Source organism: Dasypus novemcinctus, chromosome 5 (assembly GCF_030445035.2).
Source record: "Dasypus novemcinctus isolate mDasNov1 chromosome 5, mDasNov1.1.hap2, whole genome shotgun sequence".
NCBI lineage: Eukaryota > Metazoa > Chordata > Mammalia > Cingulata > Dasypodidae > Dasypus > Dasypus novemcinctus.
This window is the reverse complement of record NC_080677.1, coordinates 130365288-130383032: the sequence shown is the minus strand read 5'-3', so window position 1 is coordinate 130383032 and position 17745 is coordinate 130365288. Positions and strand designations below refer to the sequence as shown.

General features: G+C 46.9%; 1 protein-coding gene across 1 annotated transcript; it reads right to left on the bottom strand.

The window, feature by feature from the left end:
- Nucleotides 1–157: 157 nt before the first annotated feature.
- Nucleotides 158–17232, bottom strand: ZNF783 (zinc finger protein 783). The gene is made up of 7 exons (XM_004484252.3): nucleotides 16988–17232; nucleotides 13310–13711; nucleotides 13099–13225; nucleotides 12806–12934; nucleotides 6910–7038; nucleotides 5554–5667; nucleotides 158–3383 (listed from the first exon to the last, which is right to left on the bottom strand). The coding sequence occupies exons 1-7, from the start codon at nucleotides 17009–17011 to the stop codon at nucleotides 2545–2547; spliced, it is 1764 nt and encodes a 587-aa protein (XP_004484309.1). The 5' UTR covers nucleotides 17012–17232; the 3' UTR covers nucleotides 158–2544.
- Nucleotides 17233–17745: the final 513 nt, after the last annotated feature.

The window sequence follows — 17745 nt, the reverse complement described above, 5'->3', positions numbered from 1 at the left end:
GGTGCGAGCGCCGGCCCTGGGGCTGCTGCCCGTCGCCCAGAACGCAGCACCCGGCCCTGCGGCCTTTACCTTACCGAGCTACCCACCCGCGTCGCCAGCGATTACTGTCCTGTACAGCCGCTGACCTCCCAGGAACCAGACGATATGCACGCACTCATTTATTCCAGCATATTTATTGAGCACCTAATAGAGCAAGAAACCACCACCTTCACAGTTTTTAAGGGCCAAACCAGGGCCAGGTCCCAACCTCCCGGTCCAGAGCGCCGCTCTGCTCCTGCACCGCCGGGACTGCACTGCCGCATTCCAATCATTCCAATCGTAAAGAAACGTTCCTTAAACACCTGAGTGACTGGCAAACTCACAAAACCTAGCTCAGAGCCAAGCACACTGAATGATTGGGGGGAAAAGGAGAAAAAAATGGAATGGAATGGAATTGCATAATTATTCATCATGGTTTGTGCTTCTTTTAGAGCACCTGTGTTTACTAGAACATTTAGCATTAGAAAAACAGGCCTGGAACAGCTCTGAGGGTTAAGCTCTAAACCAGCTACACTGGGCTTTTACCAAATCCTGTCCAAAAAATTATTGACACCCCAACAACTCTGATTTGTGGGCAGGTGGCTAGGGCTAGGTGTGCCAGAGCAGACAAAGCAATATCCACCGGCAAAGAAAGGTGGCAACTCTTCTTCCCAACCCCATCGGGGCTTGGCTAAGTTGTCACTGACTTGTATGACACTCTCCCTTGCCCCATAGCCCAGAGGCGATGGCAATGTGCATGTTTTTAATCATCTACCCCCAACTCTGTGGGGTGCCAGGGTCAGAAGAGAGCAACATGAAGTGGCAAAGCCCACCCAGGCACCCAGAATCAGACCTCAACGTTGACCACTTCTCAGTGCCAGACAAGTTAGGCACAATAAACTATCACGGTAGCTGGGGATTCATCACTCCAGTTTCAAAATCACCCATACCCAGCATGGGTCTACAGGTACCACCCAACAAGGTATGACTTAAGAAACACTACAAATAATTAAAAAATTTAAAAAACAAAATAAAAAAGAAACACCAGGTGTCTTAAAGACCTCCTAGAGACCTTGATACTACTGCTGGAACTTCCACGGTTTGAACATATGCCTGGGTTAAGAATTTGTTTCATGAAAATACAATGGGCTCCTGGAAGAGGTAACCCAAAGGGAAAGTCTACCTTACTCTGAACCCAGTGGAAACTTTCATTCACGCAAGAATATAAAGGTCCTTCCTGAGGGATTCCAACAGGGTAAAGGAACAGAAGATCAACATGGAGGGGAAAGGGAGACCTGAACTTGAGAAGAATAATCAGAACAGGCTTCACCTTTGTCCTAATGCCTCCAAATTAAGACCCTGACAACCCTAAGGTTAGGAAGGAAGCATTGGGGTCATTGTCTTCCTTGACAGAAGTGGAGAGGCTGGAGGTGGTTAAAAGATTCATCCAGATTTCATCTTAGCCTCTGCCACAGAGCCCAAAGTTCTCAAACCACCCAAAAGCTGGTGGCAGCCTCCTTCTTGACATGATAAAGCAAGTTTGAAGGTCCCACAGCCCAGGATGGCTGACCAGCCTCATCAAGCCCAGGGTCTTCCTCTCAGAGAGAAGGCTCCTGGGCTCACCTTGCACCCCCTACCAAGCTATCTTATGGTGTGCAGTCAACGACAGTGAGACCCTGGGAGGAAGTGTCAGCTGCTCTGGGCTTTAGGGTCGCTCTCTAACTGATAACCAACCCAACTAAGTAATGGACAGGAATATCCTTTGGGGGAAGGATTATGAAAAATGAGCCATCACCCTAAGCCACGAAACAACCTTGTTTCCAGGGTATCAGCTAAGGTACTCCCCATCAACGTCACAGACTGGTCTAGACTTCAGCTCCTCTTCCAGCCCTCCTACCCCATACACAGGAGGTGGCAGAATAATTCCTGCCCTTCCTCAGTAACTCTTGGTCCCCTTTTCAACAATACATAGCACTTAACAAAAGCACTAGAAAACCTCCATTAAGAGAAAAAAAGGTTTCAAAATAAAGTAGAAAAATCAAACTCGAGTGCTTTTTCTTCAGGCTGTCTATCCACTCTGCTGTTTCTCATGTTGATACCAAGTGGAAGACCTTTGTGTACAAAGTTAGAATACTTGGCCTCCAAAAACTGTTGCCTTCATGTTGGAAGGGCCACAATCTCTGGTCCTCTCGACTGTCTATGGGATCTGCCAAAGTCCCCCACAAAAACTGGCATCCCTTAAGCTTTAGAGATCTTTTACAAGTCAGGAATGTTTGAAGAGCAGCGAAGAGTGACAGACAAACTTAGGAAAGATGAAATTGAGGCCTCTGATCACATACATACACTCTGTCACCAGGAGGACCGCTGTTTCTTATCTGAAAGGGGAAAAAAATCTCTCCAGTTGTAGAATGAGGAACCAGGCATCTGGCACAAGGGGGAAAGCCCCACAGGTAGAGAAGGGATGTGCTGTCACTCTGAATATGTCCTGCCAGGGGTTGCCCCAGGGGAGCTGCCGAGCTGCCTGGCTCAGCCCTCCTCAGTGCGGCTGGGGTGGAAACGAGGCGGGCTTTCCTGGTGGGCCATGGAAGCAAAGCAGTGTGGGCCAACTTGGCCTCGGGCGTGAGTCTGCATGTGGACAGCCAGGTGGTGGTTACGGTTGAAGGCCCGGCCACACTGGGGACACTGGTAGGGCCGCTCACCAGTGTGGATGCGCTGGTGACGGAAGAGGTCCGAGGGCCGGCGGAAGGACTTGCCACAGTAGGGACAGGAGGGCCAGCCCTGACTGTTGCCTGTGTGCAGGCGCTGGTGAAGAAGCAGACTCTTGCGCTGCTGGAAGAAGCGCAGACACTCGCTGCAATGGTATACCTTGGTGGCTGCTGGCCTCCGCCCCAGGAAGGAACGGCCTGCCAGGGAGCGGCGGCCCTCAGGCTCCTTGGGAAGCCAGCGGATGACAGGGCCAGGTACCACCACCTCTCCTGGCTCCAGCGTGGAATGGGCTTCTCCCCACCCACTGGGCGAGCTGTCCTGGGCCTCCCGGTGATCCTCTTCCACATGGGTCCGCTGATGAATTGTCAGGTTAATCTTCAAGCGGAAGCTCTGCCCACAGTCAGGGCATGGGAAGGTCCGCTCTCGTCGGCGGGGGAGAATGCGGGGCAGCTCCCCTGCAGCAACTGGTGGACGTGGGTCCCCTGCCTGCACCCTTGCCACACCCACGGCATGATGCTGGCTGGCGACCCCAGTTCTGTTCCTGGGCCCTCTGGGGATTCTACATTTGGTCTGGCTGAGGGATTGCCCCAGGAAGAGCTGCTGGGGCATCATCTCATCCTCAGACTGTGCTTCTGTCTTGATGATCACACCACCACCACCTGGTGAAAGGAACCTATATTGATTTCCAAGTGCACTGCAAAGGCTCCCCAACCTGGGCCACTCTGTCCCAGTCCTTGCTTCAAGGCTCAGCTCTAGTTGCATCTGCACCCACTCCCACTCCTGCCTTCACTGAATTCTTTCTCCTTCAAGTGCTCACAGCACCTAGTATGGGTCCTGCTCATGAGACATCACCAAGAGACACAGTCTTACACTGTCATTTAAACATGCTTATCATATGGCTAAGAGGCTCAGATGGTTCATTCCTCAGAAGAGAGGAGACCAAGATAAAAGGCCAGCAAACAGGAGCCTAGGAGGCCAAGGGTCAGAGATAGCAGGAGGAGATGGAGGGTGGAGAAAAAGATGGGTGGGAAAACGAAGAAGACTGAGAGACAGAGTCTAGCAAGGAATCCTGGACAATGAGACACACTGACCATGACAGGTTTTTGAAGGACTCCTCCCCCTGCCCCCAGTCCCTAAGATTTCTGATGACATTACTTATGATCTTTAAATGATCTATGAGTCCTCTGGGCCCAAGGTTGACTCCATACTGTGGTAAGAGACCCTAAGTCCAAGGCCTGGAGATGGTAAGTGATATACCACATTCAAATTTACTCATCTACTTAAATTTGCATCAAACACTCACTACACACCAGATGCTAGGCTCTGGCGACAGGCAGGCTGTACCTAGGACCTGATCCCAGCTAGTGGGAAGTCAATGAAGGGGTACAAAGGACCACCCTGTGTACTTCCTCATTGTGGGTTTCACTCTACTATGAGATGGGACTGAGACAAAGGAACTTCCAGCACAGAGCAGTGAAAAGGAGGGGCTAAGGCAGAAATGGAGGTCCCAGTGAAGTGCCAGCTCCTGAGACCTGAGGACTCAGCAGACAGCTATCACGGGTCCCTAAGGTAGAAAGGAAAATCCTTGGCCAGTGAGCCCTATTTGGAATACTGGGCATTCTTACAAATCCTCGTGCTGTTCCTTTGGTCTTCTCCTGGAAGCTTTTTCTGACCGTATAGCTCCATTTTCTTCTCTGAATGCCCCCAGCACCTAGCAGCTCAGCTGCTCTAAAGCTTATAGCTGAACCTTGCCCTCTGTATACTTAAAACAAAAATCTTCAGCCTGTATGAGCAACTTTTGAAGTCCATGCCTACAATAAACTATAATCCTATGAAGCATGAATTTAACATGCCAGGAGGCTGCTGTGGAGGAGTGAGCCCCTTAACTGGTGAGCCTCCAGAGAGCAGTATCTGAGCTGCAAGACTTTATTGGTTCTCTGCTCACTGCAGCTTACCTGGGAATGTTCATAAATAAACTTGTGATAAAAACTTTATTTCTATGCTAGAAATGGCCCAACTGTTTTTAATTTAGTCCTAAGGCCACAGAATATTAAGAGTCTATAGGAACCACCTACACTTTTGGGTAAAACTTCACTGCATTTTAATGGACTAACAGAGGTTTTTTTGAAGTTAAGGATTAATGAAGGTCTCAGGCCCTATTCTATAGGAAGGCCAAAGCTCCTCAATCTCTTCATTTGAATCTCATTTCTAGCATTGTCTCCCACCATGCAACACACCCAAGATGGACCCAAATCTCATCTCTGCCTCCCCTCCTATGCAGGGACCAAAGTAACTAGAAGATATCTGTATGCACCCCTTTCTATCACAGCAGAAAACCTGTCTTAAGGCAGAACGGGCAAAATTGCTTCATTTTTTTCCTTTTCATCAGGATGTAAGCTTGATGCAAAGAGTCTAGCGGGGGAGGCCCTGAATTCAAATCCAAGGTCCATCACATACTAACTGTAAGGCATTTGGAGACTGTGAAACTGGGCCATTCACAGGGTTGCTATAAGGCCGAAACAATATAATGTGAATGTTCATTCTGTTATCATTAAGACCACAAACTTGGTGGAATGCAGCCTGTTTTCAAGCTGTACTTTCCCAGCCAAGCCAGACAGCAATGGGGGGAAAAAAGACCAGGACTATAAACTGATCTCAGTCCCCAGAGCCCCTGGCAAAATAATATCTAAGTGGTGGGGAGAGGCAACCTCAAGAAGTCCATTACCAGGTCTATCATGGCCAGCTCCCACCCCCCAGTGCCAGATTAGAGTGAAGTTGTGGGGCTTTTGTGAGTCTGCTAGGTCACAGGTGCTTCCTCCCTTCACTCACCTGGCCCCATGTCAGGCAAGACTTCCCTGGAAGGGGATGCTGCTGGTGACTCGCCATCTGAAGATTCTTCTTCCTGTTTAACTGAGGGTAAAACATTGGTGCTGGCTGGAGGCCCTATGAGAAAGAGAATCCTGTTAGGCCTTTCTGTGACACTGGTTTTCTGCAGGGGCAGGACTGCCATCTCCCCAGCAGGCCCTGGACATGCACGAGCACCTGTCAGGAAAAGGGGTTACCTCAGCTTCAGAAGGGAGAAGAGAACAAAGAAGGCAACAATCCCAATACCCATGTGGGTCAATGCTAACAACTTGCTCCTCAACATCTGACTGTTACTCTAATGGGCCTCAAAAGGACAGAGGGATTGTGAGGCCCTACTGGAGCCAAGGTCTGATGACTGCCTTCCTATATGACAAAGTCTAATCTCTCCTATTCCATGAGCAGAACTTACACACAGCCTGGAGAAGGAGGTATAGACAGAAGGGAGAAGAGATCACCTCCAATCTTAGAGAGTTTACAAACAAATGGAGAAGATACATAAAAATAACAGCGGGGGAGCAGATATAGCTCAGTGCCTGCTTTCCATGTACGAAGTCCCACATATGAAATGAAATGAAATGAAATGAAATGAAATGAAATGAAATGAAATGAAATGAAATAATTAAATGAAATGAAATGAAATAGTAATAAATATAAAAATAAAATAACAGGAGAGAAATCAACCCACACAGACTGAAATGTCAGGCCAGCAGAAAAGAGAAAGAATGGGGGAACAGTAAAAGCCAAGGCAGCAAAGCATCCAGTCTTCAGATAGAAAACAAGACTCTTTGGATTATTCTAAAATGTTTTGCTATGTGTCCTCTGAGTTATATTCCTTTTTTAAATTAAATAATGGACAGGAATGGCCTTTAAATTAGAGGAGACAGAAAATAGTGGAAGGGGTGACTAAAGTCACAGAGCCCCTAATAGGACTTCAGAAAGAGGAACTGCAATATGCTGGCACTGTGCAAAGCATATGACATTTATCACTCCATTTAATGTACCCATCATATAAAACCTAAGGCGGCCCAATACCTGCCCTTGTGTGACCCTCTACTCACTCCAGCCAAACTGGTGTATCCAGCCCCTAACCACGCCTCTGTTTGGGCCATTTTCTCATGGTGAAAATGCTCTTCACTCCTTTTAAGGCCTATCTCAAGGATCCCCTTTCCAGGAAGCCTGTCCCACTCAGCCCGACCTAGTCCCACCCATGTCTCCTACCTCCGAGCTTCTAGAGCACTTACTCTCAGCACCACTTGTTTGGTAACCATGTACTGCCTTGTGACACCGTTTATACTGCTGCCTTGAACTGTCCTCACTCACCGCTGCTTGGCTCACATGCGGTTACTCTTGCTTCTGAGTCTCGATGGTGATCGGGGACCTGCCAGTCCTTTGGCTCCTCCTGGGCAGGGCTGATTGGGGTGGGGACGTGCTCTGGATATGGAGGGAGGCCTGAGGAATGCAAATCAAGGACACTGAGTACAACATAAAGGTCTTCAGGTGGCTGGGAGTCTCCTGGAGGTTCAAGCAGATTCCTCCTGTGGGGAGGGCTCTTCTGGGGGAGGCTCAATCAACAGCAACCGGGATCCTGGGGCATCAGATCAAGCACAGGGTATTGTAATTAAATGAACTTCACAGAGCAGATTCTGGTGCAAAGTCTCCAAGGCTACTGTACAATACAGTAATTTATTACTTAACAGCAGCAGACAGACAGTCATAACAGCAAGGTAGAGAATCCAGGCTCAGAACACTACAACGGTCACTCCCAACCCCAAGCCCTCAACCAGGATGACTGTAGAAGGATCACTTGGGGGCCACTTCCAAGATTCTCCCCAGTATGATGGACTAGCCCCAGCCCCAAAGCAAGGAGTATCTTTAACTGCAAGCAAAATAATTCTATTCCTCTGCCCCATAATAGCTATATCCCTTCTCAGCCTGAACAGTAAGAGTGGACATTGTCCCAAATCCCTCAGGATTGAGGAATGAACAAAAATAAATGGGGAGTATAACTACTGACTCAAGCAGAGTTATCACTGTAGTTATTATCTTGGTGTTAGCTGAGTAACTTGTATTACTGATATAAAAAAATGGAATTTTAAATTATTAAAAAAAAATTCTCATCAGTACTTCTGGGTGGGGCCAAGGAAGTATGCATTTTTAAAAAGATGTCCTTGGGCAAAAGATATGAGCAAATAGTTCACAGAATAAAAAATTAAAATGGCCCTTAACATACATAAAGATATCCAACCATGCAAATAAGAGAGATGCCATAAAAAAAAAAAAAAAGATTACACTAAATTACTACTCCTTATCTATTAAATTAACAAAAATCCTACAAATCTAACCAAGGTCTCTGTTAGCAAGGCTGTGGGAAAAAAGGAAACCTTAGACAAAGCAGATGGGAATGCAGAATAATTCAAACCTATGAAGATATCTCACAAAATTACATATTCATTTATCTTTTGACCCAGCAGTCCAACTTCTAGGAATCTATTTCAATTTACACCAGCAAAAATATGAATGACTTACACACAAAGTATTCACTGGAGCATTATCTATTATCAGCAAAACATTGGGAATTACCCAAATGTCCATCAATGGGGGGTTAAATAAACTATGGTATACCACATCAAGATGTAAGTATCCACAGAAAAAAATGAGGAAGATCTCTATATTTTGATATGAAGTAATACTGTGTAAGAGAGCGATAGGGAAAACCAAGTATATCTGTGAGTTTACTTATATTTCAAAAAAGAACCATTGGAAGTTTGAACAAAAACTAATGAAAATGGGAATCTATAGGGAGAGGGAACAAGGGTGGATACACAACTTCCCTGAATGTATCCTATTAAATAACTTTGATTTGCAAACATAAAATACCCTATATATTAAAAAGTGAAATCAAGATTGGGGGGAGGGGGGCCAGAAAAAAAAAAAAAGTGAAATCAAAAAGAAAGAAGAGCAATCTCTAAAAATTTAAAAATAAACTGGGGGAGTGGGTGTAGCCCAGTGGTTGAGTGCCTGCTTCCATGTACGAGGTCCAGGGTTCAATCCCTGGTACCTCCTAAAAATATATATATATAGATAAATAAACTGAAATAAATGAACTTAATTGTTTATCAAGTTGGTGATATATCCACATATAGAAAATAATAAGTCCCTAGTGGGATGTACTCAGAGGACAAAAAAAAGATGCAAAGAAATCTTAAATTCCATTCAAAAGTCTTATTGTTAGTAGTAATGTTGGCTTCATTATTTTGAAATTTTAAGATATTGCACGATAACAAAAATTCAGGATTGGATTTCAAATAATACAAATAAGTAATTATGCTAGTTATAGTTAGGAATTTAAGATTTCCATCTAAAAGAAAAGTAATAGACCAGTATAAAATCAAAGACAGATAAATTTGAATTGGAAATATCAATATATCAATATAAAATATCATTTCTTTTTTCTTACATACATGTTTTCTGAAAAGACCTAGAAGTAACGCTACGCACTAACATCTCTAGGTCTAAACACTTGTATTGTGTCCCCTAAATACCATTTCTCACTCAAAGGAATCAGAACTCCATAGAGAAATTTTGATTCCAGGTCTGACATAGGAACTACACAAGATGAGTCTAGAACACTATGGTGTCTGAAAGCCACCGAGGTCACATCAAAATGACCTATTTACCAATTTCAAGGGGCTCCTACTGGCTAATAATGGGACAATTTAAACACGAAAACAATGGCTGAAAAGGGCTGGCACATATAAAATATTCAACAATTTATGAATTCATAATGATACTAAAAAAAAAATCACTGGTCACCTTTGAGTCTGCTAAGACACGAACTTATCATTCTGAAAACTGATACAAAGAGAAAGAATTAAGCAGCTATCCTACCTTTTCTGTAGACTGTACTTCAGTCTCACAAGAGCTATTAAGGAAATTATTCTTTATAAAAGTATGTCAGTGAAGAAGAAAAAAACAAAAACAAACAAAAAGTATGTTGGCTACTAAGTGCAGAAGTAATGACAGAAACTCATAATTCTGAAACCTTTAAGGAATTAACAAACCCAGGCAACAATCATCAATGGCTATTAAAATCATAAGGTGAGAAACGGACTTTGGCCCAGTGGTTAGGGCGTCCGTCTACCATATGGGAGGTCCCCGGTTCAAACCCCGGGCCTCCTTGACCCATGTGGAACTGGCCATGTGCAGTGCTGATGCGCGCAAGGAGTGCCGTGCCACGCAAGGGTGTCCCCCGCGTGGGGGAGCCCCACGCGCAAGGAGTACGCCCGTGAGGAAAGCCGCCCAGCGCGAAAAGAAAGAGCAGCCTGCCCAGGAATGGCGCCGCCCACACTTCCCGTGCCGCTGACGACAACAGAAGCGGACAAAGAAACAAGACGCAGCAAACAGACACCAAGAACAGACAACCAGGGGAGGGGGGAAATTAAATAAATAAATAAATCTTTAAAAAAAAAAAAAATCATAAGGTGAAAAGATGATGCTGAGCTTTATAATGGAAGAATAAAGCTGACAACACTGGAACCCATTGATCAGTCCTAGGATCAAATAGAAAGACAAGCATACTTTTGTGCCTCCTGATGCAATATAATAGGGGGTACCCAGTGCCACCTCTGACACAGTCTGGCAAAAAACTCTGAATCTGAATCTTAGTAAGTCTCTAGGCCTTACCTACCAGTTTACAAAAAATAGAACATATTAAATGACACCAAATCCAGAATGTGGAATTGACAAAGACTTTAAGAGAAAGGACATTAAAAAATCAAAAAAGGGGAAACTGACTTGGCCCAGTGGTTAGGGCGTCTGTCTACCACAGGTCCGCGTTTCAAACCCCGGGGCCTCCTTGACCCGTGTGGAGCTGGCCCATGCGCAGTGCTGATGCGCGCAAGGAGTGCCGCCCCACGCAGGGGTGGACCCCGCGAGCCCCACGCGCAAGGAGTGCGCCCGTAAGGAGAGCGCCCGTAAGGAGAGCCGCCCAGCGTGAAAGAAAGTGCAGCCTGCCCAGGAATGGCGCCACACACACTTCCCCTGCTGCTGACAACAACAGAAGCGGACAAAGAAACAAGACGCAGCAAATAGACACAGAGAACAGACAACCAGGGGAGAGGGGGAATTAAATAAATAAATAAATCTTTTTTTAAAAAAATCAAAAAATGACATTTAAAAGGGAGACCATTCATCAACCAAAGAATGGATAAACAAAATGTGGTAAATCTATACATGGGAGTATTATTCAACCATAAGACTCTTAAAACATGACAAGGGATATTGCAGGGACAGATGCAGGACATTACATATCCTGCCAAAACCTACCAAATGGACTGGGAGAGAGGTAAACTATAATGTAAATTATAATCCATGCTGTGTAGCAGTGCTCTAAAATGTACTCATCAATTGTAACGAATGTACCACACTAATAAAGAAGTTGGTGATGTGGGAAAAGTGGGGCATATGGGAATCCCTATTATTTTTAGTGTAACATTTTGTGTGATCTAGGTACCTTTTAAAAATAAATTTAAAAATATATTTAATAAATAAATAAAACAGGCCACTTTTGGGGGAAAAAAACAAAAACACAGTCAGGGAAAGAAGTCAGACTCAAAAGGTCACGTATTGTATGATTCCATATATAAGAAATGTCTAGAATAAGCAAACGCAGGAAGAAAGAAAGTAGATTTGTGTTTGCCAGGGGCTGGGAGATGGCAGATAGAGAGATGAGGAGTAACTACTAAAGGGTATTGGGGTTTTTTTTTGGAGGGGGGGGATGAAAAAGTTACAAAATTAGGCTGTGGTAATGGTGGTACAACTCTGATTAACTAAAAAATAATCAACTGTATACTTTAAATGGCTGAATTGTACGGTCTGTATATTATACCTCAAAAAGCTGTTAAAAAAGGGGGGGGGTGGAGGTAGTTTTATAGACTAAAAGAGACTTAAGAGACATATAAACCAAAGGTAGTATTTACTTTGATTTGTTAGGATTAGGATCCACATGGAACACATTTTTGAGATAATCAGGAAAAATGCAACCTGGATTAGGTATGGGATGAAATTCTGTGGGTGTGACAATGGTTATAGTTTGAAAAGAGGAAAAAAGAGATGGATAAAGCAAATGTGGAAAATCTTGATCATTGTTGAAACTAAGGGATGATCATTAGGAGGTTCATTGTCTAGTCTCTCAACTTTCAAGTATTTTTAAAATTTTAGGGAAGCGGATGTGGCTGAAGTAAATTGAGCTCACAACTACCACATAGGAGGTCCTGGGTTTGGTTCCCAGTGCCTGCTGGAGAAGACAAGCAGGACGGTGAGCAGGTGCAATGGGCTTGCATGGCAAGATGATGCAGCAAGATGATGCAACAAGAGACACAAAGAGTAAAGACAATGAGAGACAACAAAACAGGGAAAGGAGGTGGCTCAAGCGATTGAGCACCTCTCTCTCACATGTGAGGTCCCAGGTTCAGTTCCCAGTGCCTCCTAAAGAGAAGATAAGCAGACAGAGAGAGGGCACAACAAATGGACACAGAGAGCAGACAGTAAGCACAAAACAACAAGGGGGGGTGGTGGATTAAATAAATAAAAATAAATCTTAAGAAAAAAATTTTATTAAAAAAAAAAAGTTCTTCCGGGGATTCTAATATGCAGTCAATGTTGGGAACCACTGTCCTATCCCACACTAGCTATGGAGACAAAGCATGCCCTGGCCTCTCCTCACCATTTCCACAAAGGGAAGACAATGCATTAAAAGGCCTTACAACTACAGGTTGGAGGTAGGGAACAGGGATGTGGCAGGGAGTGAGAGCACTGGGGCTTCCTGAGACAAGGAATGGACATGGCTACAACTGAAGATACCAGGAGGTGGAGGCAAAGCTAATGTCACTGCTGCTACTGCTTGTATACTACTAATAATCAGGTGCCATTTACATGCTCAGTATGTATGTGCTTCACGATTACCACCTCAGTTAAGCCTCACAGCAATCATGTGATGCAAGTGCTATTATCCTCTTTATAGAGGAAAGCCCTGGAACCACTCCTAGTTAGGGTGGCCTTAGACTGAGCATGCCCCACTTTGGGTTAAGGGCATGTACCCCTTCCTGACCTCCTAGGACTGTCTGAGACGCTCCAGGGACAAGGAAGAAGCCCAGGGTAAGCTGGGAACATGGTTCAGTTTGCTCCCAGCCTTTTGCCATCTTGCTCCCATACTCACCAGTACCCATCTTCTGTGGACGAGCTGCCTCATTCTCATTCTCCTTCTCCTGGCCACACTGGTCTTCAAGACAAGGCTCCTCTCCCCTCTCTATCTGGGTGAGGATGTCAGGTTTGGAGAGGGCATAATCTGTGTACAGAATGGGGAGAGAGAGCTAGCTTAGGACCTGACAGCAGACACCCAGGTGCCCACACAAATGTGGAGATGTCCCAAGTAACAGAAATCAAACCAAAGTCAGACTGTAGGAGACCAATCTGCAGACAGAGGCCAAATCTCTACCTACGCAGCCTTACCTAGGGAGACCAGCATCTCATAGTTCCCCCTCATCACGTGCTTGTAGAGCTCCTTCTGCCAATTATCCAGCTTTCCCCACTCTGGCTCGGAAAAATACACAGCCACGTCATCAAAGGTCACGGGCACCTGGAACCACAAGTGTCACACACGCTCACACACACACAGCCCCGGCCTCTCTGGCCCCCCACCCCAGGATGTTCAAGGGGTTACCTTGGGGACCTCCCCCTTGCTGCCTGGGGGCAGCCGCAGGATCCAGAAGTTTCTATTCCGCAGCAGGTTCTCCATGTTCTCCAGCCGCCTCTGCAGGAGCCCGTACTCCTGCAGCAGGGTCCCCAGCACAGCCCACTTGCCCTCCAGCTGGTTCCCAAACTCCAAGGCCGTCTTCTCACAGTCGGCCAGCTTTCTCTCAGCTGTCCCCGTTCGCCCCTCCAGAGTCAGCAAGCGACCTAGGCAGGAATCCACCTTCTTCTCCAAGGCCTGAATGGCGGCCACCACAGTCCACAGTGTGATCTCTGTGGAGTACAGGTAGGAGTTGTTCTCAGCAGCCGGCTGAGGTGATAGAGAAGGCGTCGAAGGCCTTTGGTCTTCTGTTGGTTTGTCCCTCTCTGAAGCCTATTTACAAGAAGAGAGAAAAAGGATGTTAGAATTATACAATCAAAATTTCCACCTCACAAAGAAACCCCAGAATGGTATCTGCCTCAGGTGGCAGTGTGTGGGATGGACAGTGAAGCCGGGATAGCAGTTAGGAGCCTCAGTGAGAGGGATACTGGCTGGACCTAGGTGTTAGCAAGGGGGCAAAAAGAGGAAAAATATGATCAAAGAGAACAAGCACATGCAGTGTCAGACAAATGATTTTCCTTCTTTAGTCTTAGTTCCCTTTGCAGCTTTGTAGACAGCAGATAAGACATGAGCTCTGCACTCAGAGAGCATGGGTGCAACACAACCCTGCCACTCAGGCTGCCTGACTTTGGGCAAGAGTTTTTGTTTGTTTTTTAACATCTTTTAACTTCACTTCCCTTTTAGAAAATGGAAATAATAATAGTACCTACATGAACAGGATTGTAAAAATTAAGAGATAATCCTTATAAAAGCACTTAGCCCAATGCCTAGCACACAGCAAACACTTAATAAATATGAGCTCTATTGTTAGCACAGCTAAGATGATAATGCTGATGATGATGTTGATGGTGATGGTTCTAGCTGGGCCTGCAGCAGAAAACAGTTTACAGTGCTTTTTTTCCTCCATCTTCTTCACTGTCCTCCAGAGCCTTGGAAAAGAATCTCTGGAGTGCCTCAGCTTACCATGGTACCTGATGTACAAGCCTTCATTGAACATTTGTAATAGTCCCAGTCCTGTACAGGATATGACACAATACCTGATTCACGTTACTAAAAGCTTTGCAACCATTTCATTCATCCCTCATAGCTAAATCACCATCAAGTCCCGTCAGTATTCCTTCCAAAAACTCATCTCAAATCCATACAGTTTTCTCCATCTCCATTGCTACCACTAACTCTCATCTGGGCCACTGGAGGACTATCCATCTGATTCCCCACTTCCATCCCTTCTCTCCATCAACATTTCACACAGATTAGTCAGAATAATCCCTTAAAAACACAAACCAGATCATTTTACTCCCCTACGTAAAACCCTTTAAGATCTTCCCACTATACTAGAACAAAATCCAATCTTACCATACCCCAGGCTACCTCTCTGATCTTCTATCCTACGGCCCCCCCTCCCATGCTTCAGCCATGCTGTCCTTGCATGAATTCCTAGGATACACCAAGCTGGCTCTCTTTTATTTTTGCATTAGTACTTCTCCACAAATCTGCATGCCTCTCACTCAACTTTCAGGCTCCAGTTCAAAGAGTACCTTATAGGGACCTTGGATGATTGACACGGCTAAAGTAGGAGCTCTGTTAGCCTCTATCATGGCCTGCTGTTTCCTCCCTTCATTGTTTGCTTGTTTTCTGGTTTCTTCCATGAGAACACAAACTCCATGGGGGTATCTGTTATTGGCAGTTGTACTCCCAGTTCTAATAGTGCCTCAGACATAGCAGATTCTCGATAAATATTTATGGAACAAATGGAATACTAAACAATTAAACAATAAGTTCATTCAGTAACATTCATTGAATGCCTATCATAGTGAAGGTAAAACCGGAATACAGAAAAAATTGGGTGTGGTTCCTCCTCCAGGAGAAAAACCCTGTATAGAAATAGCCATAATAAACAACAGGGAGGTGGACTTGGCCCAGTGGTTAGGGCGTCCATTTACAACATGAGAGGTCCGCTGTTCAAACCCTGGGCCTCCTTGATCCGTGTGGGGCTGGCCCACACGCAGTGCTCATGCGCGCAAGGAGTGCCATCCCACGCAGGGAGCCCCACCCGCAAGGAGTGCCGCCCCACGCAGGGAGCCCCACCCGCAAGGAGTGCACCTCATAAGGAGAGCCGCCAGCGCCAAAGAAAGTGCAGCCTGCCCAGGAATGCCGCTGCACACAGGGAGAACTGACTCAGCAAGATGACGCAACTAAAAGAGACACAGATTCCTGTGCTGCTGACAACAGAAGCAGACAAAAAAGAACAAGCAGCAAATGGACATAGAGAACAGACAACTGGGGGGGGAAGGGGAGAGAAATAAATAAAAAATAAATCTTTAAAAAAATAAAAAAATAAACAACAGGGTGATAAGACATGCTAACAAGTCGAGGGTAACCTTTTCCTATTTGGAAAGTTTCTTATGCTCTCAGGGACTACAAGAGGGAAAAGAGCAGGGTGGCCTGGAACAGTCAGAACGAAGTGGGCACTGGGCTAGGCTGGAGCTGCTGACTTTACCAGTACAGGGACAGAAAGGCCTACTAGGTGCCCCAACCACCGCTCTCTCCTTTGCACTCAGAGAACCCAAAAAAGAAGCACACACCAAACAAACAAAGGGAAAAAGAGGATTCCCTCTTTTAAAAAGCATATAGAAAAATCAGGACTACAAAAACTTCATTGAGATGTATTTATAACGACAGACACCGTTTATTTAGCTTTCTACAACTGTTTCCAAGCATGTTAGAAAAGGTCAAAAGATCATTTTTATCCGAATTTGACAGTATTTGTACACTATCAGGCCAACATTCTAAAATCTAAACTAGCCTTTAAAGAAGAAAAACAAAAACACCTATATAATTCCCTTGGTAAACATTCATTTTCTCCTTCGGTAAAAGAAGAATATTAAGTATTTTTTAAGTGGTTTCAATTCAAAAGTCCTGGCCTAGCGTCGGGCTCGAGCATCAACTAGGCGTGTGACCTTGGGCCAGTCCCTTCCCTGAGGGCCTCAGGCTCTGCAGCTGTCCCAGAAGGCTGGCGACCCCTGCTTCCTCTCTGTCTCCGGGACATTTGGGCACCTCACCTCACATGAGACAATGAATGGGGTAAAAATAAATAAAAATTAAAAAAAGCAAAACAGCTACTCTGTTCAAATGTAGGGTATTATAATCGTCTTTAAGTATTACTATACAGCCCGGCTGGGCAGGGCCGCGAAGCGCGGCCGGGGCGGCCTGTCCCCTGACGGCGGTGCACCGGCGCGTCGCGGCCCCGCCCGGTGGGGCCTGGCGTTTGGGCCGCCCAGTCTGTCGGCCTGAAAGACCCACCCTGACGCCAAGACGAGGGCGGACAGTCAGATCGAGGGAGCCCGACGCGGGCCCAGCGCGGGGACAGGAAATGAGCCAGAAGTGGCGAACGAGAAGGACGAGCTGCCGCGAGGCCCTCGCGCGCCGCCCGGAGTCCCCTGAGCTCCCGGCCGGGAGCCCCTCGCGCTGGCCCACGCGGCTGCGGCGGCCGGGGCCGCGGGCGGCCGAGTCCGCCTGTGCGTCCGCGCAGGCCGGGGAAGCGCTTACCCGAGCGGGCGCCGCTTCGGCCATAGCTGTCCGCCGTCCCCTCACTCGGGCCGATCTTGCTCGGAACCCGGGCCTGTCTGGCCTGGCTCGATTGGGCGGCGGAGGCGGAACGGGAGCCGCCCAGCCTCGGGAGCTCCTGCCGGGCGGCCGCGAACTGCGTCCCGAGCCACGTGCCCTGCTGGCCCTTTAAAAAGAGCTGCGGTCGGCGGCCGGCCCGAGGGCGCGCACAGCGCCCCCTGCAGTCCGTAGGACCGTAGGACCGCACGCGCGCGGCCTGCTCGCGGCCCGCCCCGCTTCTCCCGCCGCGCGGCCTTCCGACACCCGCCGGCTCTCCGCGCTCCGCTCGCACGCGGGGCTTCCCGCCGCCCCAACCAGGCGCAGCGGCCCACCCCGCCTACCCGCCCAAGGTGGCCGTTGGGGGTCCCTGGTTAGGATGAACGGGCATCCTACCCTTTGCCTGGGCGCCAGGGGCGGACGCGCTGCAGGCCTCTGCAGTAGGGCTGCCCGGTCCGGCGGATTTGACCCACTGGCCTGGCCCACGCCCGCGCGCGAACGCTTGCCACGCTCAGGAAAAGGTCCTTGGTTCCCCAACATCTCGCCAGGGCCTGGGACTGAAGGAAATTCCACCTCCCACACATGGAAATTCTGCGAAGGATCTAGTGAAGCAAATGTGCAGGAAATTTCGAAACTTTGGAAATAAGAAACTTTATGGAAGTAAAAGGGCAGTGATTGCCAGATAATCGCAAATGTATTTAGAC